General features: G+C 35.0%; 1 protein-coding gene across 5 annotated transcripts in view; it reads left to right on the plus strand.

Moving 5' to 3' along the window:
* TRPM7 (transient receptor potential cation channel subfamily M member 7) overlaps nucleotides 1-22,970 on the plus strand; it is a 114,773-nt gene that overhangs the window by 82,010 nt on the left and 9,793 nt on the right. For 4 of the 5 annotated variants that reach the window (XM_024133795.3, XM_024133799.3, XM_024133816.3 and 1 more), the window contains 15 exons: nucleotides 646-830; nucleotides 1,840-1,972; nucleotides 2,825-3,540; nucleotides 5,325-5,392; nucleotides 9,984-10,080; nucleotides 12,354-12,424; nucleotides 15,738-15,772; nucleotides 17,688-17,713; nucleotides 18,972-19,022; nucleotides 19,107-19,172; nucleotides 19,795-20,078; nucleotides 20,204-20,286; nucleotides 20,855-21,060; nucleotides 22,282-22,333; nucleotides 22,435-22,541. In XM_024133795.3, the coding sequence (XP_023989563.2) occupies nucleotides 646-830; nucleotides 1,840-1,972; nucleotides 2,825-3,540; nucleotides 5,325-5,392; nucleotides 9,984-10,080; nucleotides 12,354-12,424; nucleotides 15,738-15,772; nucleotides 17,688-17,713; nucleotides 18,972-19,022; nucleotides 19,107-19,172; nucleotides 19,795-20,078; nucleotides 20,204-20,286; nucleotides 20,855-21,060; nucleotides 22,282-22,333; nucleotides 22,435-22,541 (2,180 nt within the window). Of the gene's footprint in view, nucleotides 1-645; nucleotides 831-1,839; nucleotides 1,973-2,824; nucleotides 3,541-5,324; nucleotides 5,393-9,983; nucleotides 10,081-12,353; nucleotides 12,425-15,737; nucleotides 15,773-17,687; nucleotides 17,714-18,971; nucleotides 19,023-19,106; nucleotides 19,173-19,794; nucleotides 20,079-20,203; nucleotides 20,287-20,854; nucleotides 21,061-22,281; nucleotides 22,334-22,434; nucleotides 22,542-22,970 lie in introns of those variants that run through there. The other variant, XR_003681778.2, reaches the window with a different exon arrangement.

The raw sequence follows: 22,970 nt of genomic DNA on the forward strand, positions 1-22,970 counted from the left end.
TACATTAATAAATATCCCTCTCCAGTTTTTTAATGACTACCTCATATTCCATGATATAGACTGTAATTTTTAAGCCAATATGTTATATTGCTCCATTCGATTGTTTGTAATTTTTTATTCCCCAAAACCACATTGTGGTTAAATTTTTTATTAATCCTTATGTATTTCCTTAGAGTGTTTTCCTAAAAGTAGAACTATTCAGTATATGTATATTTTGGACTTCTTCTATTTAAGTCAGAATAGGCCTGTGTCTCCAAATCTCTGCTAACAGTAGGTATTATCTTTTTAATGGTTGCTAATTTGACAGTACATAAGAGTCTTGTTTTTATTTGCACTTATTTTGTTACTACTCAGATTGAATATTTCCTTCTGTTTTTGTTACTTATATATAATTTAAAAAACTTAAAATCATATTTTCTGCCTATTTTTCTTGGAGTTTATAATTAAGACCCTCAACAATATCAAACTTTGCCTTATACTGTTGCATGTATTTTTTTCCAGTTTCGCATTTGCCTTTTAGTCTTGTTTATGGTGGGGTACTCCTTTGAATTCTTGTTTAGAGCAGAATTACAATAAAATTTTAGTATTTAAAACTTTAAAATGTGATTAGCTAAGTTTGTTTATTTTTATTCTTTGTTATTCAAGCAATGTGTATTTACAAGTGAAGGCAATTTCCAATATTGTATGGAAGTACCAACGTTATCATTTTATTATGGCTTATCATGAGAAACCAGTTCTGCCTCCACCACTTATCATTCTCAGCCATATAGTTTCTCTGTTTTGCTGCATATGTAAAAGAAGAAAAAAAGACAAGACTTCGGATGGACCAAGTAAGTAAAATATATTAAAGCAAATGTTTTTATTTTGTCACTTATCAGTATTACACTGAAAGCTAAGTATTTTTTTTAAAAATAAATTTATTTATTTATTTATTTATCTTTGGCTGCATTGGGTCTTCATTACTGCATGCGGGCTTTCTCTAGTTGCGGTGAAGTGGGGCTACTCTTTGTTGTGGTGCGCGGGCTTCTCATTGTGGTGGCTTCTCTTGTTGTGGAGCACAGGCTCTCGGCACGCGGCCTCTAGAGTGCAGGCCCAGTAGTTGTGGCACACGGGCTTAGTTGCTCCGCGGCATGTGGGATTTTCCCAGACCAGGGCTCGAACCTGTGTCCCCTGCATTGGCAGACAGATTCTTAACCATTGCGCCACCAGGGAAGTCCCTGAAAGCTAAGTATTAATTTTATTCAGAAGACTTAACTGGTTAATGTTATTGTAAAGACTTTTGTTGAATTTGCCTAAACATAAAAGAATTTAAAGTGCAATATGGTTATCTATAAAAGTAAATTTAGTATTAAACTTCCTTTTTGGTATGGCATCTCAATTCGGTTTTGTTAAAATGCTAGTGTAAACCATAACACTTGCCATTCTACAAACCATTTTGACTGCTGTGTAAACAACACTTTTAGTACATTCTGTATACTACGTGAGACATAATAAACTCTGCCTAAAATTTTACAGTGGCTTTTTATTCTACCAAATCAGTTCTTATATTCTTCTACCTGGGTATGTGAAGGAGAGGTGTGAGAGATAGATGGTGAAGGGTATTTTATAGGAAGAGGAGATTAGAAAAGGAGGAAGTACTGGGAGCTATTCTTCCAACATTACATTGTGAGTGAAGAAAGAAGTAGAAATACTTGTTTAGGGCTTTAGAAACACACCAGTAAAAAGAGAAAAAAAATGCAGATGATTTACATAGCCTTATGAACTCTAAATAACATAAAACTCATGAGCTAAAGTTTATCTTGATGTCTCTGTTGATTTTTTTTTCTTTTCCCTCCTTAGAACTTTTTTTAACAGAAGAAGATCAAAAGAAACTTCATGATTTTGAAGAGCAGTGTGTTGAGATGTATTTTAATGAAAAAGATGACAAATTCCATTCTGGGAGTGAAGAGAGAATTCGTGTCACTTTTGAAAGGTTCAGAAACTCTTTAATTATAACTGATTTTATGTCAGAGTGGGTTCTGTTAGTTATATCTCTTACACATGGTCATTGTTCAATTTATGTTTGTCAAACAAGTAAGTTTAGTAATGGTTTTACATAATATATTGGGAGACAGTTCACTTCTTTACTTCTAAGACTTCATGTAAGTCAGTCAGTCAATCTCTTAATTGTTTTTTGACCCTTGTTACAGAGGGCAGAAAAGAGTTGGTGGAGAAAAGTTAAACTGTCTTAATTATTTTAAAACATGTTTCTTTCCATTAATTTTGCTGCATTCTAAAAGTATATGGTATTTGTGTAGGTACAATAATGGTAATAGTAGTTTATGTGTTTGTAGCTGAATACACAGTTTTGTGTTACTCTGATGGGAGAATAAATAGCCTATAGTACAAAGTGTGTTTTAAAATCTTATATTTTTATTATAATAGGATTAGCACTTGATCCTTCTTTAAAAAAAAAAAAAATTATTTATTTATTTTTGGCCGTGTTGGGTCTTAGTTGCCGTGCGGACTCTTTGTTGCAGCGTGCAGGCTTCTGCCTAGTTGTGGCATGTGGGCTTCTTTCTAGTTGGGGCGTGCGGGCTCCAGGGCATGCGGGCTCCAGAGTGTGCAGGCTCAGTCGTTGTGGTGTGTGGGCTCTCTAGTCGTGGCGTGTGGGCTCCAGAGCTTGTGGGCTCAGTAGTTGCAGCACGCGGGCTTAGTTGCCCCGCAGCACGTGGGATCTTAGTTACCTGACCAGGGATCGAACCCGTGTCCCCTGCATTGGCAGGCAGATATTTTGAAACCATTAATTTTTAACATTTGTAAAACTCCTGTGTTTCCCTTACAGAGTGGAGCAGATGTCCATTCAGATTAAAGAAGTTGGAGATCGCGTCAACTATATCAAAAGATCATTACAATCATTAGATTCTCAAATTGGCCATTTGCAAGATCTTTCGGCCCTGACTGTAGATACATTAAAAACACTAACTGCCCAGAAAGCATCAGAAGCTAGCAAAGTTCACAATGAAATCACACGAGAATTGAGCATTTCCAAACATCTGGCTCAAAACCTTATTGATGATGGTCCTGTAAGACCTTCTGTATGGAAAAAGCACAGTGTTGTAAATACACTTAGCTCCTCTCTTCCTCAAGGTGGTCTTGAAAGTAATAATCCTTTTCTTTGTAATATTTTTATGAAAGATGAAAAAGATTCCCAATCTAATGTATCTGGTCAGGATTTACCTGTAATACCCCAGAGAAAAGAATTCAATTTTCCAGAGGCTGGTTCCTCTTGTGGTGCCTTATTCCCAAGTGCTGTCTCTCCTCCAGAACTGCGACAGAGACAACATGGAGTAGAAACCTTAAAAATGTTTAGTAAAAATAAAAAATCAGGCAGTTCATCTAATAGCATACCACATCTATCATCCCCACCAACCAAATTTTTTGTTAGTACACCGTCCCAGCCAAGTTGCAAAAGCCACTTGGAAACTATAACCAAAGATCAAGAAACTGTTTGTTCTAAAGCTGCAGAAGGAGATAATGTAGAATTTGGAGCATTTGTAGGTAAGTTTGGCAAATTGATATTTGTACATCAACATTATTTTTAAATTATAATTATCACCTTAGAAATAAAAATAAATTGCTAATTAATAAAATCATGTACTTGTGTGACAAGTGGACTACCTTTTCATAGAGTATAGTTCTAAAAATTTTTTAAGGAGTCAGAAGTCAGGGAAGTAGGTTGAATTGGGCTATACTAGTTATATTAGCACATACCTCTTTGGTGCGACTTACTATAACAATTGTATGGAAAACTTATTTGGACTCTGTCTTTTGAATTAAAGCATAGTCTCTTGAATTTGGTCAACTTTTGTTGAAAGAACTTGAGTGATGTGTAAGTGTTGCAAGACAAAGGTATAGGGAAGGCTAGAAGTAACTGGAAAAGAGCAGTGTTTTATAAATAGGCTGACCATATAGTTTTTCATCCAAACCAGTACACTTTTGAGAGTGAAAGGGTGTGTTACTAATATTTACATTAGGATAATCGGGAAAGCCAAGACTCTACTTGGAAAATGAGTATTTATGGTCAACCTATTTATATACCCAGAGAGTATATACCCAGAGATCATTTCAGAAAGGAATGATTCATTCTTATACCTCACCTCAAGTAAAATAAGGACTGAAAATATATTTATTTTGGCAATGATAACATGTTAATAACCTTGGTGAAAACTGTTGCAGTGAAGGAAGTGATAGAGGAAGAAGCCTGATTATAGTGAAGTAAAGTACAAATGGGAGGAGTGAATGTAGAGAGTGACTGGTGGGGAGACTCTTAAAAGCTTGGCAATGAAGGCAAAAAGAAAGAACTAATATTGTGGTTTGTATGTTTAAGGTTTTATTTGTTTTGTTTTTAATGATGATGATTTGTTATTTAAATGTTGACATTATGCCACGTGGAAGGAAAAGGTGAAGAGGGAATGCTTTGTAGAGCTAGCTAAGCCCCAAATATTTGTAGAATATAGTGTTCTAACAACCTTCCTCTTAGATTATTAAAGATAAAATTATTTAACAAAGAATTCTTAGAAAACAACTTGGGTTGTTCGTGGACATAACCAGAATGTTCCAAGGTTTGAAGAAGGCCCTCTGTCTCTTCAAGTTTGAATTTTTCCTTCAGGTGGCTTCCTAACTTCATCTTTAACACTTATATGAGCCTTCCCAGCCTAGGAATTTACCTAGTCACGGAACATGTATAGAGATGGTTCACAGAATGTTACGTCTATGTAAAAATCTCCACATTAGGGCCAACCCCATGGATTATCTAGGTACTGAGCATGCTGATCTCTACTGCTAGGCTATTTGAGTTCACTGTGGGTTTATGGAGACAACTTTTCCTACATAAAATCTATCCCAATTTATTTTTAAAAAACATATTTTAGTCTGTTAATATATTGCCACTGGTATGGATATGTAGATATAGAAATGTATATGTTTGATGTCTATATTTATATGTAATATGTATATATGTATAATAAATATAATGCTTTTTTTTATTGAGAGTAAAAATGATTGCTCCCCCTCTTCTAAATTTCAAGCAGTTCACTTCATATCACATGTTGGATTCTTTTAGGATCCTGTTACTGTAAACTTGAACTACTCATCTTCTCCAGCTTTTTGATACCTATTTTCGGTATTTATCAGGAAAGCTACAGGAAACTTCACAGCCATCAAAACTACTTACAAGACAACATACGTCACTTGTTTGAATAGACTAGGCAATGACATTATTTTGATAGAATTTTAAAAAACAAGTATTTTTTGTTGTAATCTTTTCTTTTTTCTTTTTTAAGGACACCGAGATAGCATGAATTTACAGAGGTTTAAAGAAACGTCAAACAAGATAAAAGAAATATTATCCGTAAGTAAATCCTTACAGCAGTGCGATTATTTTGCTATTTTGGAGTTTAGTTCAAAATAGAATTAAACATATTTTTCAGGAAAAATACAGTGTTAGCAGAAACCATCATCAACATGAGAGTTCCAAATATTTGAAGCTTATACACAATTGGAAAAAAAGAAGAAACAGTTGAGGAATATGAAAAAATGTACAAATAGCTTGCATTTTAAAACTGAAGTTAAAAAATCACCTATTTAACATTTCTCTTAAAAAATGCTTCTCCCTATATGGTTTCCACAGACTACTCATTGAGCTCAACTCTTTCCCAGGCCCCCAAATTCATTAGAATATAACCCTGATTCTCAAGGACCCTGTGGTCTAGCAATAAAAAGCTGAATATGCCAGTAACTACAGTATCGCGTGCGAGTGTAAGATGTTCAATAAATGTTGGTTAAATGAGTTTTAAAGTGTACAGAACAGCTAGCAAAAAGGTGTGTTTCCTGGCTGAAAATTTTTATTTCTTAACTGTTGCTTTCATAAATTACCAATAACGAATTTGAGCTTTAAGGGTAATAACAGCTACATCAAGATAATTAAGAAGACCTGGAAAAGTGCTAAGCTTCTCCGTCCCTTAAGAACTTAAGTTGTGGAAATGATCAAGTGATAAATACAACAGAAATGAAGTTTTTCCTAAAACTAAAGCCAAGGAAATGATAATGATATAATATAAGCTTTTATAAATGATTATTTCTCATATGATCTATAGTTAATTGTGAAATTACTGTCAGGACATGTTACTTATTACCCTACATCTAAAAGGTAGACTCAAGTGCATTTTTTATAGTATAAATACCAACTTTTTTTTTTTTTTGGGCCATGCCACTCAGCTTGCAAGATCTTAGTTCCCTGACCAGGGATTGGACCTGCACCCTTGGTAGTAAAAGCACAGAGTCCTAACCACTGGACCGCCAGGAATTCCCCAACATTTGTATTTTTAATAGCATATATTTTGATTGAACTATTGTACTAAAGTGAATAATTTAAATTAATGTCTATTAACTAGATTTTGTTAACTTTGGATTTAATTGGTGACTATATGGAAATTGAGGTGTAGTGATTCCATGAGGTCCCGTTCTTTCCATATTTGCCTTTAAGTTTGTATTTCTTACCTCAAATAAGACCATCAGAATGATGTAAGAAATACGATTATGGAGTATTCAAAGATGCGTAAATATCAGGTAAAGTCTCTTTAGTACTTGTGGGAGTCAAAAAGTTAACTTAAAATATACATATACATTTAGATGGAGGAAGTAGGTAAGATAAACTTACCATAAGACTAATTTGCATGATGTATTCTAATTCTGTGACATACTTCTAAAGATCTGAATTTTCCATTATAATGCTTACAGAGAAGAAGAGAACTAAATAAATAGGTTGAATGCATTTAGGTAGCATTAGCTGACACATGATGATGAAAAACAAGGGAAGAAGAAACGAATGAGAAAAAGTAATAAGTAGAAAGAAGAACTGACAAAGCTCTACCAGAGTTGGTTTTATAATTCTTAAAATGTAGACGTGATATGTCTACATTCCATATGGGGTTTTTCTTGAACAGGTTTTAACTGAAGTGGATTTTACAGTAAATGAAGTGTTTTATGGACCTTTGTAACTTTTAATAGAGTTTTTTTATAATTTGGAATTTTTTAAGCTTAATAAAATTTCTTATCACACTCTCTTTCTCCTCTATGCAAATACCCTTTAATTAAAAATATGGACCTAGTATGTTATGTTGCTCAATTGTAGACTCCATTTGTGTCAGTGTAAGAGAGCCCAATGCCTCTTATTTTAGGCCTTCCTTATAGTATAATTAGTTGTTCAAGAGAGATGTACATGATAATTTGGGTAGTATATTTGTTCACTTTTTATTTTTTATTTTTTATTTTATTTTATTTTTTTTAACATCTTTATTGGAGTATAACTGTTTTACAATAGTGTGTTAGTTTCTCCTTTACAACAAAGTGAATCAGTTATACATATACATATGTTCCCATATCTCTTCCTTCTCGTGTCTCCCTCCCTCCCACCCTCTTCACTTTTTATTAGTGGAAGTAATTTTTTAAATGTTTAAATTTTATAGTTGGGTACTTGGTATCCTAGAATTTTAGAGATATTTATTGATACCTTTTAGCAGTTAATAATAAAACTTAGTAATAGGGGTATTAGTGCCTAAGTGGCATTTGACCGCAAGTTTGACTCTAAACGTGCACTTGAATTTTAGCCAGGAAAATTCTGAGGGCTAGGAATGGATATGGAGAAAGTAAATCTTTGGAGTGATTATGACTTAGAGAATTGACATGACACCACAGGAAAAGGTTAGAACTGCTAAGTAGCTGGAATTCTTAGAGTTGTCAAACTCATCATGTCAAAACCTCAAATTCACCATCATCTCCCCGCTCAGCAGACATATTTCTTTTCCTCCTGTATTTCCTACCTCTGTTAATAGCATCAGCATCCTAGTTTACGAGGACAAACTTGCACTCTTACTTCTCCCTTCCAGTCAACAGCCAAGTCTACCTGGTTTTGCTTCCTAAATACTTTTTTAGTGTCTCTACTTTTCTCAATCCTTAGTTATAGTTACCCTGACTTAGACTGTTAATTCTCTAATTTATATTTCATTGAACTTTTAAGGTATCTTTAACAAGGTGTCACAAGAGCAGTTGAAGGAATTTGATGACACTCTGATGGCATTTTGCTGTTGTGAAGCACTTGATATATGGTGGGAAATCATTTATAATAAATGGACATTTCCTAATGGTAAATGGTAGATGTTAGGGTTTCCCCACGGATTGCACCTTTTAACAATGAACCTATTAAATGAACTTAAAACAGGAGTATGCTGAAAATTTTTAAGTGAGCAAATAACTTCCTGGTAAAAACAAGAAGAAATAACAAGTTTCTGTGAGTGGGAAGAAAAGTGGTGGCTATGTTTTAAATTTAACAACTGTGAGTACTTTACTTAGAGGAAGGACTGTAATAATAGAATAATGAACTCTAGCTCATGACGGTTAGAGGTTTTGAGTTCTTGAACATTTGTGGGTTATACATCCCTTTGAAAATGTAATGAAAACTACAGACCACCTCCCCAGGCAAATGCACATATACAAATTTTTTTCTCAAAGTATAGAGTTTTACAAATACCTCGAAGCCCACTCATCAGTCCCACACTAGAATTACTATCAAAGATGGTTCTATGAAATTGATGTGTCATTGCATCAAAGAGTATATATCAAGGAAAGTACTTAAGTAAAACAATCAAGAAATAGCTAGCACTGGTTCCAAAAGAAACGACTAAAATCAGAAAGGAAATCAGAGTTGTTTTGTGACAATTGGAAAAAGATTAGCACTTTTTGCTTGGCTATATATCAATAAATCAGCTGTAATGTGAAGAATGTGAAACATCAAAGGTAGAAAAACTTAATTTTCTTGAGATGTTTAAGTTAAATTTATTTAATGAAAGTAATAGCTTACTGTGGTAGTAACATTTTAAAACTCATTGTTTCTGAGGGGGTGGTAGAGGTTTGGAAATATTTTAAAGTTACATAGTAGTATGACCTGTGTATAGCTGAAAAGAAGAAACAGGGTGAAGGTATCAGATATTCCGCATTAGTTTAATGAATTTTGTTAGTTCATCTGGAAAAACGAATAGGTAAAAAGAAGAAAATGGGGGAGAATTAGTTGTTAGATACTAAAATATCTATACAGGTGGTACAATTGAAACATGAATATTAAGTGAAACATTTTGGTGACTCCAAAATAACCCTTCTACAAATACAAATTTAATAAGGGTTGGATTAGAAATTGATGAGAAAAGGAATGCTTTGTCAGTAAACACACAAATTGGACAACTGGGTGGAAATTTGGAAACGTCTGTTTCATATCGCTTCATAAGCTCAGATGAATTCCAGATTTAAATATAAAAATTCAAAGTATAAAACAACTTAAGAAAATGGAAATATTAAGTCAGTAAAGCCAGGAGGGCTTTTAAAACAAATATTAAGGGAAGGATGTAAAGAGATGAGTACCTAAAAATATAAAGCATAGATAAAACAAATCTGAAAAAAATTGAAATTTGACAAATAACGACCAGATAGATCTTTGTTATACAAATAACTTATACAAAGCAATAAGAAAGCTACCAAAACTCCCCAAAATAAATTTCACCTCCACTTCTTTACTCTCCAAAGAAGAAAGTATTGCTGTTTCAATTTTAGTGTAAAATAGTAGTTTTTTTCTTTTTAAGGTGAATTGATAAATGTTTTATTATTTTCCCTACAGTTTCCTCTTTTCCTCCAATTTTTTAAATGAACTTGTATTGCTATGAAAAAGGATTCATTCAGATAGATTTATGAACAATAAGCAAGTAGGGTGTTTTGATGGCAGTTTTTGAAATTGACATTGAAGAAAATAACTGTAATTTGTAATATACCCCTTGGAGTCCAGGTAGATTAAAGCATATTGAGCTAAACAGATCCAGAGGCTCTTATACTACTTAGAGCAGTGATTTGAAATTTAGTTCAATTGTTTTAAAATTGTTTATATGTATAATATGCAGAATGATATTCCTTCTGAAAACACTCTGAAACATGTGAGTTCTCATGCTGGATTTACTGAGTGTCACAAAACTTCTATTCCTCTTCATTCAGAGCGAGGTGAGTATTTTGACTTCATGAATTATGCTAACAAACATACTCATTTAAGCTTTACAGGTATTTTATGGACATCATTAAACTTTAAATGTATTTTATGTATGTCACACACTTGAGCAGTGAATGTTTCAGAAGTCAGAAAATGAAGATTCTGGTCCATCATTGTTGTTCTTAACCTTGAATAATACATAATCTGAACATTCTAATATTTTTCAACAAATTGTTTAGACTTAAAAGGTGAAAGGTGAAGACTCGCTTTTTACAAATCTGCTGACTTTAACTTTTACAAATGAATCGGTTATATTTTAATCTGTATAGTCATTTAGTCAACTTATTTTTTTGCTTTAACCTTTAAAAATAACATACATTTATTTGGTTCAAAATTAAAATACACACACACACACACACACACACACACACACACACACACAAGCACTTTGAAAATCAGTCTCAGTCTCACTCCAACCCCATGTGTAACCACTGTTATTTTTGTTTTTTCTCTAGAGTTTCATGCTTATGTAGTCATATATGACAATAGTCTTTTTTACCTCTTCATCTTTTACACAAAAGGTAGCATACCATACATGTTTCCATATCATGCTTTTTTGGGGTCATAGTTATATGCGTATAAATTTATTGTTATCTAACTTTTCAGTTATGTACATGTAATCTTCATAAGGTTCCTTAAGAAAAGCAGTACTTCCTTATTCCCCTCACCATCATTTCTCCTTTTATTCTCTTCAAGTTGGGTTTATTCCAGGAGTGCAAATTAGTTTAACATTCAAAAATATAAGGCATGATAGTAACAAATTAAAGAAGAAAATCATATGATTATCTTAATAGCTGCAGAAAAGACTGAATTTGATGAAATTCAACATCCATTCATGATTAAAACTCCTAGCAAAGTAAGTATAGAATGGACTGTCCTTAATCTGAATAAAGAGTATCTAACAAAAACTTACCACAGATACCATACTTCATAGTGAAATATTGAACACCCCAGAAGGAGGACAAGACAAGGATTCTATTTAACATTTTAGCCAAAGAAGAAAAGGAAGAAAAATAAATGGTAGAAGGGTTAGGAGGAAAGAAATAAAACTCACTATTTTTGGATAACATGGATATTATTTTTAAAGTTAGGATGCCTGTAATTTTATATCCTCGTATTTCAGTTTTAGGCAGTATCTGTTGACCTCCCACTAAAGAAGACAAGGATTGAGCTCTTCCCCACCGCCATCCCCACCCCTCTCTGTTCCCTAGCCCACATGCATGCACAGATGTCTTTACCCTTTCCCACCACTGTAGTTATGTCATGATTTTGGTTAGATCAACACTGGATTCTCTGCTCTTTGAATAAATTTCTTCAAAATATTCAGTTTCATCATCTTGAAAAAGTTTTGCCCAGAGTCTCCTAATATATCTCAATCTGCTCTTTTTGCCCTCTATACTTGGAATGTTCTAAGATTTCCTTTCACCGTTCATTCTTTTGTTCTAAGATTTCTCTTCACTGTTCTTTCTGAGGTTTTCCTTTATTGTATCATGAGGTTGTAAATTCTAAATTAATTTAAAATTTAACATCCTCACTATTTTTGGAAAATAGGCTTAATTCTAAAGTTTGTTTAGCATAAACAAGCAAAATGTGACAAAAGTGGCATCTTAAATGGGGGGAAAGAGGAACTATTTTTTTTCCCATTACTGTAAAATGATGTTTATATAAGATTATTAATTGCAATATTGTTACAGCAAGAGATTGAAATCAGGTCAAATGTCCATCAATAGGAGTTTGGTTAAATAAATTATTGTATATCCATGTATGAAGTTCAGCATAATATCAAAGTAGAATAGAGAAATCCTCTGTGTACTGATATTGAAAGATCTCCAAGCTTAAAGTTAAAAAACCAACAAAAAACCTGAAGATATATATATTATACTAGCATTTATGTTAAAAAAAAGAAGATTCAGGGGTATATATAGAAACACAAAATATCTTTGGAAGGATACACAAGAAATTTGGGAACAGAGGAAGAGCAAGACTTTGTTTTTCCATACTATTTTATTTCATATTGCCTTTTCCCAAAAATAAATTGAGTAATTTTGATATCCTGTCAAGAGACCCGTGAGACTCATATAACTCTTACATTCAGCAGTGTTGGGGAGAGGATAAGTTATCTTAGGAAAGTTATATTATGCCTCGAAACACTTTGTGTTGGGTTAGTTGGTATTAAAAAATTTTTTTTAGTTGTATAACTTTTTTATTTTTTAAAATTTTCTTTTAGTGGAAAGTAACAGTAGAAGGCCATCTATAGAAGACACTCATGAAGTAGATTCCAAAGCAGCTTTACTACCGGTTTGTACATTTCAATTAAACATGCATATTTTAAAATATTTATTAGAGAAGAGCTAAAAGATGGTGATATTTTATCTGAGATTATATCTAGCTTTCAAAAATTTTTTAACATTAGAAAACTGACCTCAGTGCATAGTAGCAGTTATGGAAAAGAGTTTTTTCCTGTAGTGAATAGTCAGGAATTATTAAAGAAAAATGTATGCAGAAGAAAGAAAGGTAGGAATCTCTGTTTGAATTGAAGCTAATGATATGAAATTATTCCCAGCCAACTGGAGTAATATTTGATTTTACAAACACTCTTTAAAAGCAGACTTTGGCAACCAAGACACATAGCTTGGGAGAAAGCAAAAACAATTGCTCCTTTCTAGTCAAGTATAGAAATTAGTGCTCATAATTATGATCCTGGATCATCAAGAACATATTAACTAGGCCCCATCCCCCTGGACTGAACGCTACACATGTACTCACACCCTCTTGCTTGCTCCCACGCTGTCAAGCAAGGCAACCATGAGAGCCTGGAGGTTCTTCAGAAGACAAAGAGGTCATTCAACCAGGTGTTATCATCCCCAGGTGGGGCAAGCAAAGGTGATGGAGAAGATTCCAGGAAGCTGCCAGAGCAGGCAGGGGAGAAATCCCAGGTTGTGCATAGAACTGGGCACTGTAAGTGGTTCAGTGTGCGAATGGGATGTGGATTCATCTCCGTGATAAACTGAAAGGGAAACCCCTTGGATATTCCAGTCAATGTATTTGTACACCAGTTTTTTTTTTTTAATCTTATCCTGTTAGAAGCCTTTGACCTGCTGCTGCTATTGTTTTCACTCATTTCCATCATCTTATGCAGAAAGGAAACAAGAGGATCTTCTAAGTCCATCAGATGCCCTTTTTTTTTTTTTTTTAATATTACTGTATTTTTATTCATCTCATTTATGCATGTTCCTTTGTTGTGGCCGCAGCAAGGGGGTTGGGGGAGAGGAAACTTTCTTCACGCATGCACAACGGTTGTGATGTTTACTGAAGATGATGGGAAAATTTTTTCAACGCTCGCACCAGCTGAGGCCAGCCAGCAGTGAACCTTGGAAGTGAATTCCAGTGGCCAGAACCGGCCCAGCATGGGGAGTGAGGAATCCATCCCCTCCTCGGCAGTCGTACCTTGCCCAGGAACATTTGAGAAAAGTGTTGCCCAGTCTGCAGTCTGTGACCCTGAGTGGAGAAATGCTCACCGGGAGGATCAGGTCCAGCAAGGCATCCCGGCCACCCAGTGATCCCAATTTTCCCTGCTCACTCGCCTGCCGGTTGTCCCAGATGCCTATTCTTTTTTTCTTCTTTTTTTTTTTTTTTAATATTTATGTATTTATTTAGCTGCGTTGGGTCTTAGTTGCGGCACACGGGATCTTCATTGCAGCATGCGGGATCTTTCATTGCAGCGTGCGGGCTCAGTAGTTGCGGCACTCGGGCTTAGTTGCCCTGTGGCATGTGGGATCTTAGTTCCCTGACCAGGGATCGAATCCACATCCCCTGCATTGTAAGGCACATTCTTAACCTCTGGACCACCAGGGAAGTCTCCCAGATGCCCATTCTTATTAAAACATTTTAGAAGCCTGAAGAAAAGAAAAAAAGAACATATTAACCATATTAACTTACATTGTGCTGTAAGGAGATAGATTGTATTATTAAAAATCATTTTATTAAAAAAATTATTTCAATGGGAAGGGGGTTTAGTGAGTGCAGAGTTTCACAGTAACAAATCCTCCTTTCTGGAAGGACTCATCCTGAACCTAAGCTGCACAGTTTTGCTACAGATAAGGTTCCATTGAAGATGACATCACAATGCCAAATTACAAAACTTGTGGGAGCCAGCTTATACAAACAGTATTAGACCTCTGATAACTTGAGATAGTAGAATTATTGGTTACAGATTATAAAATAAGTCTGATTAAAGCCATTAAAAAGTATTATAGGGCTTCCCTGGTGGCGCAGTGGTTGAGAGTCCGCCTGCCGATGCAGGGGACATGGGTTCGTGCCCCGATCCGGGAGGATCCCACATGCCGCGGAGTGGCTGGGCCCGTGGGCCATGGCCGCTGGGCCTGCGCGTCCAGAGCTTGTGCTCCGCAACGGGAGAGGCCGCAAGAGTGAGAGGCGCGCGTACTGCAAAAAAAAAAAAAAAAAAAAAAAAAATTATAAATATTTCTAAAAAAGAAAAGATACTACTCAAAAATACTGGGAAATTTGGGAAAAAATTAAAAATCTCAGTTGGGGTCTTCCCTGGTGGCGCAGTGGTTAAGAATTTGCTTGCCCATGCAGGGGACGTGGGTTCGAGACCTGGTCTGGGAAGATCCCACATGCCGCGGAGCAACTAAGCCCATGTGCCACAGCTACTGAGCCTGCGCTCTAGAGCCCACGAGCCACAACTACTGAGCCTGTGTGCCTAGAGCCCGTGCTCCTCAACAAGAGAAGCCACTGCAATGAGAAGCCTGCGCACCGCAACGAAGAGTAGCCCCTGCTTGCCACAACTAAATAAAAGCCTGCTGCGCGCAGCAACAAAGACCCAGAGCAGCCAAAAATAAAATAAAATTAATTAATTAAAAAAAAATCTCGGTGGGGCTTAAAATAACAGATTGGGCACAGCTGAATGGAGAATTTTGCTAAATTGGACCACAATGTAACAGAATTATAATTAGGTGGAAAATGTGTTAAACGTAAAGAGATGGAAAAATACCTCTGAATTGCCCTTGAGAGAGTAGACAATTTGAAGAGATTATAAATGACTTAGAATTTTCCAAATTGATGAAATATTTGAAGATTCAAATTCAGGAAGCATAGTCCCAAAGTGGGGAGGTAAAAATAAATCCACACCTAGAAATATAATTATAAAACTGCAGAATAAAGCCCACCACATACACAAAAGGGCTTCAATGAAATATGCTTGTTATTAGTGATTTCTTTGTCACAGTTTGCATGATTTTAATTTTTCTCTTTATACTTTGACGTGTTTTGGCAACAGGCACATATTTGTTTTTCAGGGTCATAGAAACAAATATGTATTTCAAGAAAATAAAATTGTCAACAGACAATTACAGTTATGCTGTAGGAAATAACACTCATGAAATTCTTTATTCTACCTTGTGGAATGGCCTTATGGTAGCTTTTATACCAGTTTTTTATTTTATTAGTTCAGTTGTATAAAACAAATTCATATTAACTTTTCAACCCTTCATTCATCAAACATGTAGGATACAAAACAGACATAAACAGTTAGGCTTTATCTAGAGACTTTTTTCTTTAACTTTTTGTTTGTGTTTGTTTCTGACTAAAGGATTGGCTACAAGATAGACCATCAGATAGAGAAATGTAAGTAAGCCTTTTCTCATCGTTAGCGTGAAAAGTATCATAGGTATTGAATGTTGTTTTTTTCCTGCTCTTTGCATCATCTTTTTAACACTTCTTAAAATTATTGCTGATTATTTATTTTGTGATCTCCTGTCTTTACATAGAAGAGATTGGGGAATCATTTATTATAAGTTAATGTATATATTTAAATTTATGATTTTATATAGTTATATTAGTCATTATAACCACAACTCAACTAAAATTTTCATTATAATGATACAGTTATGATTTTATTATTTAGTCCTGTTTCCAACTTGTTTTTGAATAAACTTGTTCAACAACTTAGTTTGACACTTTAGCTAATAATTTCTCTGCCCATCATTCTAGTCAACAAGCCTTTCTTCTGCTTTTGGAAAGCACTTTGATAATTAGAGCAGTAATACACAGTGTACATTAGAAAGCCTGCATACAGGAAGATCCACGAGAAAGCTGATGTGGTAATCCAGAACCAAAAGTAGAAACAAAAGGCAATCTTACAAGTAGTCATCCCCAGAAAGTGAAAATTTTCAGTACAGATTAAACATAAAGAAGAATCAAAGATAATCTCTCTGTTTTCCAGCCTCGAAATTAGTATTTTAGGATTCCAAAGGACATTAAAAAAGAATAATCTTGTTTTAACACCCATTTGATACCAGAAGCATGGTAAAGTTACTCTGCAATGTGAACTGCTTGAGAAGGGAAGCCAATTTGAGGGAAATTATTATATAGTATACAGTGTTTTCCCTATTTCCTTCTCTGTATCAGAAATAGATGTGAATATATACAGAAGAAAATAAACCAGGTGCTATGTGGGTATGCAGTTGTTCGAATTGTGTAGGAATCCTGGCCCTGAATGGCACTTGGAAGACCTATTTATAATCAGACCTCTTCAGAGAATAATGTCTTTTATAAGTAGAACTGTAGGATGTAAATGCAGAATCAGTACTTAAAGTTGATGTTAATTCAGCTAACAAGAGAACATTGAGTTACAGAATGCTGACCCATAGAAGTACCCAGAAAGGTGGAGTTGGTCAGTACTCTTTGGGTGCTAAGAGTGGTTTATCAGCAGTAGACAAAGGGCTGATGCTAGGGTCAAAGTATTTCCTATAGGAAATATTTATGTTACTAAGGTGAAAGCCAACAGGAAATATCAGGATCAGATAGAATGTAAGAGCTAGAAAGAGATTACCAAGGTCTCCTAATCAAGTGGTCCTTTCTGGATCTAGTCCTTTTAGTCCTGAGCAACGCCACATAACTGTATAATGGGAGAGCTAAGCTTCTAATCTATTTTTCTTGATTCCCATTCCCCTTTCCTTTCCACTACACTTGTCTCTAATTTGCACTGGAATCTTTGGGATTAATAGAACCTACACTTGGTACCAGTATATGTTGTTATAAATAAATATATTCTTGGAAAAATATTTTTTTCAACATTAGCTATTGAATTTTGCAAAATGATATACAATTGCTGTTCTCTCTGTTCTTTGCCCATCAATTCTGTTGAAGTATTTTTAGAATCCTGCAAAGTCATTTCGAGGCATTATTAAAGTACTGGAATGAATCTCCACAAATAGAGGAGTCATGGAATATTTTACTATATTAGTACTGAACCTTCAGTTTGGCATCAAACTACTAATAATATTTATGTAGGCATAAATTGGAGGTAAAAGTTGTTGATAAAGTATATGCATATGGATTTATACATATCCATTTATGAATTTGGTACAAGCTTAAGGGAAGTGGCAAATATTCAAACAAAAGTGAATCTGAATCTCAGAATTCCTTTAATAATGTTATATTAAATAACAGTAACTTCATAAAATAAAAAATTTTGTGGTAGCCAAAACTAATTTTAAGTTACTAAAATTGTAACTTTTATTTTTTGTTGTTTCTTTAGGCCATCTGAAGAAGGAACGTTAAATGGTGAGTCTGTGTGGTAGATTTAATGTGAAAAACTGAGGATTGTATATGATCTACTTTAGCAAATACTACATTGTCCTAATTAAGAAATTTTAGACTTCATATTTGAAAAAGCCAAGGTAGTAGAAAGTTCTCCCCTCAGCTTGTTTCTCTTCATTATAAGTGTTTCACAAATCCAAGAACTCACTGTGTGAATGAGGATCGTTTTACAAAAGTCTCCCCACTCCCCTTCATCCTTGCTACCCAGACTGCTTCTTCCCTTATATTCCCTGTGTTAGTGAATGGTACTCTTTCAGTCAGCTAGGTGAAACCTGAGCAGGAGGTATTCTTGACCCCCTTGACCTTGCACACACAAAGCCCTCTTCCTCTGAGATATCCTTCAACCTTTCTTCAACCAGGACACATTTGGTACCCCTCCTCTACAGTCCTGTATCGTGTGCATGTGTGAGAACACACATACACACGCACACACACATTATATTTTATACCCTCACACAATGATATAACTGTTAACTAGCTTTCTTCTTCTGCAAGACGATAGGTTCTTTTTCATTTATATTCTAGAAACTTAACACATAGCAGGTTAAATTTATTCTCCATCTTTCTCACTGCAGTTAAAAAGTGAAGTCCTCGGGAGTTCCCTGGTTGCCTAGTGGTTAGGATTCTGGACTTTCACTGCCATGGCCCCAGGTTCAATCCCTGTTTGGGGAACTGAGATCCTGCAAGCCGCACGGCGTGGCCAAAAAAAAAAAAAAAAGTGAAGTCCTCACAGAAACTAACACAGCATTGTAAATCAACTATACTTCAATAAAAAAATAAAATTAAAAAAAAAGTAAAGTCCTCAGATATACTTAAAGATGGAAGAGGGGCTTTTTTGTTATTTTCTATCATCTCATGGTCAACCCATTAAAATGGTTACAGGGCTACAGCCCCACACCCCAAAGGTCTGACACTTTTCTTTTTGAGTAGGGAATAAGGGAAGAATGCAGTTTATAACAGGAGAGTGTGAACCATCATGTGCTTTTTCCCTTCCAGGTGTCATACTACACAGTTACCACTAATCTGGCATAATGAAATAGGGTAATAAAGCACATGATGGACATAATTTATTACTTGTTTTTTTTTGTTTGTTTGTTTTCTGTTTTTGTGAACAGAACTTACATGAAGGAAACTTGGGATGATTAAATGAGAATGCTTGAACAAAAATGTATGCTGCATTAGTACTTTTAAAAGGGTCTCATTTGTTTATTTACCGTTTTAGGTCTTGCTTCTCCATTTAAACCAGTTATGGATACAAATTACTATTACTCAGGTTAGTAATAGTAAATTAAAAACAAAATATAGTAGTTCTTTGAGCTTTTGGGGATTTCATTTTTTCTCTCTCATTTTTATGCAGCTGTGGAAAGAAATAACTTGATGAGATTATCCCAGAGCATTCCCTTTACACCTGTGCCTCCAAGAGGTAAATTCAAAAAGTAAAGAAATAAGAGGGAAAATAAACCCTTAATTAACATGTGGTTTTAACTGTAATATAGAACATGGGTGGTGACAGAAAGAGGAAGGATCACATTAAGAATTGTTAATTTCATATAAATTTTAATCAGCCTGATTACTACAAGATTCAGGTATGTTTAAACTGAAGGAAGCATCAGAAGTATTGATTTTCTCTATTTCTGGCATATCGGAAGCAGTGGTGTATTTTAATTCAGAAAAGCTCTTGATCTGTAGTTTAGCAATGAAAGCGTTGATAAATTGATATCACAGGGTTTGTGGAACAGATCTAACCTCCTGTTAAAAAGTTTGGCTTAGAAGTGTTTAGAAGTCTAATTGCTTTCTAAAAGTTTTTCTCGAAAATGTTCATGATTTCAAAAATGCTTATTATTACCAAATACAGATGAATTTAGAGATATAAGATCCTTGGTTTCTGAGTATTTCTTGCCCTTAAACTTCTTTTATAAAACTACAACTTGGTCCATCTCATCTTCTATTCCTCACTTAATCTTAACCAAAGATACCTGCCAATTTCTACCTTGTGATTTTCAGAGTCATACTTTGACCTTAAAATATGTCTATTCATGTTGCAGGTGAGCCTGTCACAGTGTATCGCTTGGAAGAGAGTTCTCCCAACATACTGAATAACAGCATGTCTTCATGGTCACAGCTAGGCCTCTGTGCCAAAATAGAGTTTTTAAGTAAAGAGGAGATGGGAGGAGGTTTACGAAGAGCTGTCAAAGTACAGTGTACTTGGGCAGAACATGATATCCTCAAATCAGGACATCTTTATATTATCAAATCTTTTCTTCCTGAGGTGGTTAATACATGGTCAAGTATTTATAAAGAAGATACAGTTCTGCATCTTTGTCTTAGAGTAAGTGCTAGTGAATGCATACAGTGAAGCATTATTTGAGCTTCATGTTTTCACTTCTAAAGTATGATAAATCAAATAGTCTTAATTTCAGTGTTGAACAAGGGTTTCTTTTTTCTGTTCTGTAGGAAATTCAACAACAGAGAGCAGCACAAAAGCTCACATTTGCCTTCAACCAAATGAAACCCAAATCCATACCATATTCTCCAAGGTAAATCTTATAAAATTTTTGAGATCTTTTAGTGTTATGTGTATAGCATTCTCTTTTGACCTTCATTATTGATGCTGAATATTTCATTATTTACCCATTTTAAAGATGGATTAGAATTTTATTAAGAAAACTACTAGTATAGGATAAAATGACTAATTTGAGCAGGAACCTTTCTGAGGGCACTGAACTTGAGTTAAAAAATGTGAATAGGGCTTCCCTGGTGGCACAGTGGTTGAGAGTCCGCCTGCCGATGCAGGGACATGGGTTCATGCCCCGGTCCGGGAGGATCCCACATGCCGCGGAGCAGCTAGGCCCATGAGCCATGGCTGCTGAGCCTGCACGTCCGAAGCCTGTGCTCCGCAACGGGAGAGGCCACAACAGTGAGAGGCCCGTGTACCAAAAAAATAAAAATAAAAAGTGAATAAGTGTAGGTGGTTGCAGAGCTGAAAGAATTATATATGGCATAGATTGTGTATTGGTTAAGATTAAATCAATAAACATTGTCATTCGGTTGCTTATCATAAAAAAAAGAAAACTACTAGTAATATCTATAACTGTTCTTCATAAGGTTCCTTGAAGTTTTCCTGCTGTATTGCCATTCAGCAGGACAGTGGTTTGCTGTGGAAGAATGTATGACTGGAGAATTTAGAAAATACAACAACAATAATGGTGATGAGATTATTCCAACGAATACACTGGAAGAGATCATGCTAGCCTTTAGCCATTGGACTTATGAATATACAAGAGGGGAGTTACTGGTACTTGATTTACAAGGTAAATTTATTAAAATATTGCTAAAAGGGAATTATGCATTAGGTTCTCATCTATTCATGTGTTATGAGCAATATACAGAAATCTGCTAATTTATGGATAGGTAAAATCTTAGGTCAGCAGAAACTGTTAAAAAAGCAAGTCAACAACAGCCATAGTATATAGCCATCAGGGCCCTGAACAGTAGGATGCTATCTTAATTGTTATTTAGGTAATACACATGTTTTAATAAGCAAAAACATGTGAAATCCCCTATTCCACTCATAGATCAGTAGCCTTAATTTCTTTAAAAGTATAAAGACTGGGCTTCCCTGGTGGCGCAGTGGTTGAGAATCCACCTGCCAATGCAGGGGACACGGGTTTGTGTCCTGGTCCGGGAAGATCCCACATGCCGCGGAGCGGCAGGGCCCATGAGTCATGGCCACGGAGCCTGTGCATCCGGAGCCTGTGCTCCTCAACGGGAAAGGCCACGACAGTGAGAGGCCCGCGTACCACAAAAAAAAAAAAAAAAAAGTATAAAGACCATTTCTTTAAAACAATAACAACTATCTGTATTGTTCCTGGTGTTTTTGTTATCTATTACTGTGAACTAAACTACCTAATAGTGGATTAAAACAACGATTTTGCTTGCTTACACTTTATTGGTTCAGGAATTTGGGGATGGCTCTTCTCTACTGTCCCCTTGGAGGGTTTGAATGGCTGGAGACTAGTTTGGACAGCTTGACTGGAGCCAAATGTCTTAGGTCTCTGTTCAAGACAGCTGAATTACTTTTTATGTAATCAGAATCTTTTGCAAGAAAATGTACTGTGATTTTTAAAAATCCAAAAGACTTTTAAAATGACCTATAGATCATGTCTTCATGTACCTAATTGTTCTTTGCTAACTAAGGTGAAACAAGGGTAGATTGTAAATAAGGAGATATTTACTTCCAGCTTGGCCTTGTTGCATCAGAAACTGGTGTCACCAGGAGATTACATGCCTACCTACCTATTCTGACATTTAACTGTTGTTCATGTCGTAGGAACTGTGTTTGTTCCTAGTGCAATGTTGAGGTCATAAGTCAAGTTATGAAATATCAAGAGTGAAAAACTATCCTCTTTTGAATAATTTAACATCGTGTAATGGTTGATGATGCTATAGAATCTCTTGTGACTTTTTATTATACTTATGTATTTATATCAATTATATAATATAAATTGTCTTTTTAATATATACATATAAAGGTGTGGGTGAAAATTTGACTGACCCATCTGTGATAAAGGCAGAAGAAAAGAGGTAATAAGTTTTAATAATTTCATTAAGACATTTTTGTAATTTCAAATTCTACATTTCTATTTGCATTAACTGACTTTTTCTTTTAACTACCAATTCCACAGATCCTGTGATATGGTTTTTGGCCCAGCAAACCTAGGAGAAGATGCAATAAAAAACTTCAGAGCAAAACATCACTGTAATTCTTGCTGTAGAAAGCTTAAACTTCCAGGTAAGCATTTTCTTAATCAGTATAATATATAAATTGTTAGCAAAGTTAATTACTACAGAACTTCGTAAGGCCAGAAGCATAAATACATATTTTTGGTTATAAATGGATCTATGCTTTCATGCATGACTTATAAAACCACAAAGTCCATTCACTTAATACATATTTATTATGTGTCTGCTGGATGCCAGGAATTGTGTTAGATATTAACAATACACAGTGAACAAGACAAACATGGTCCCTGCACTCGGTGGAGTTTAGCCAGGTCTTGGACACTGACAAGATTAACAGAGAATTATAGGACTATCATAAATGCCAAGCAGAAAAAATAGAACAGGTAAGCAGATCACTTAATACAAACTTAGAAGTCAGGGAATGTTACCTGGGGAACTAACAGATTTTCCTAAAACTCTGAAGGATGAATAGACTTTC

Source organism: Physeter macrocephalus, chromosome 11, assembly GCF_002837175.3.
Source record: "Physeter macrocephalus isolate SW-GA chromosome 11, ASM283717v5, whole genome shotgun sequence".
NCBI classification, from domain to species: domain Eukaryota; kingdom Metazoa; phylum Chordata; class Mammalia; order Artiodactyla; family Physeteridae; genus Physeter; species Physeter macrocephalus.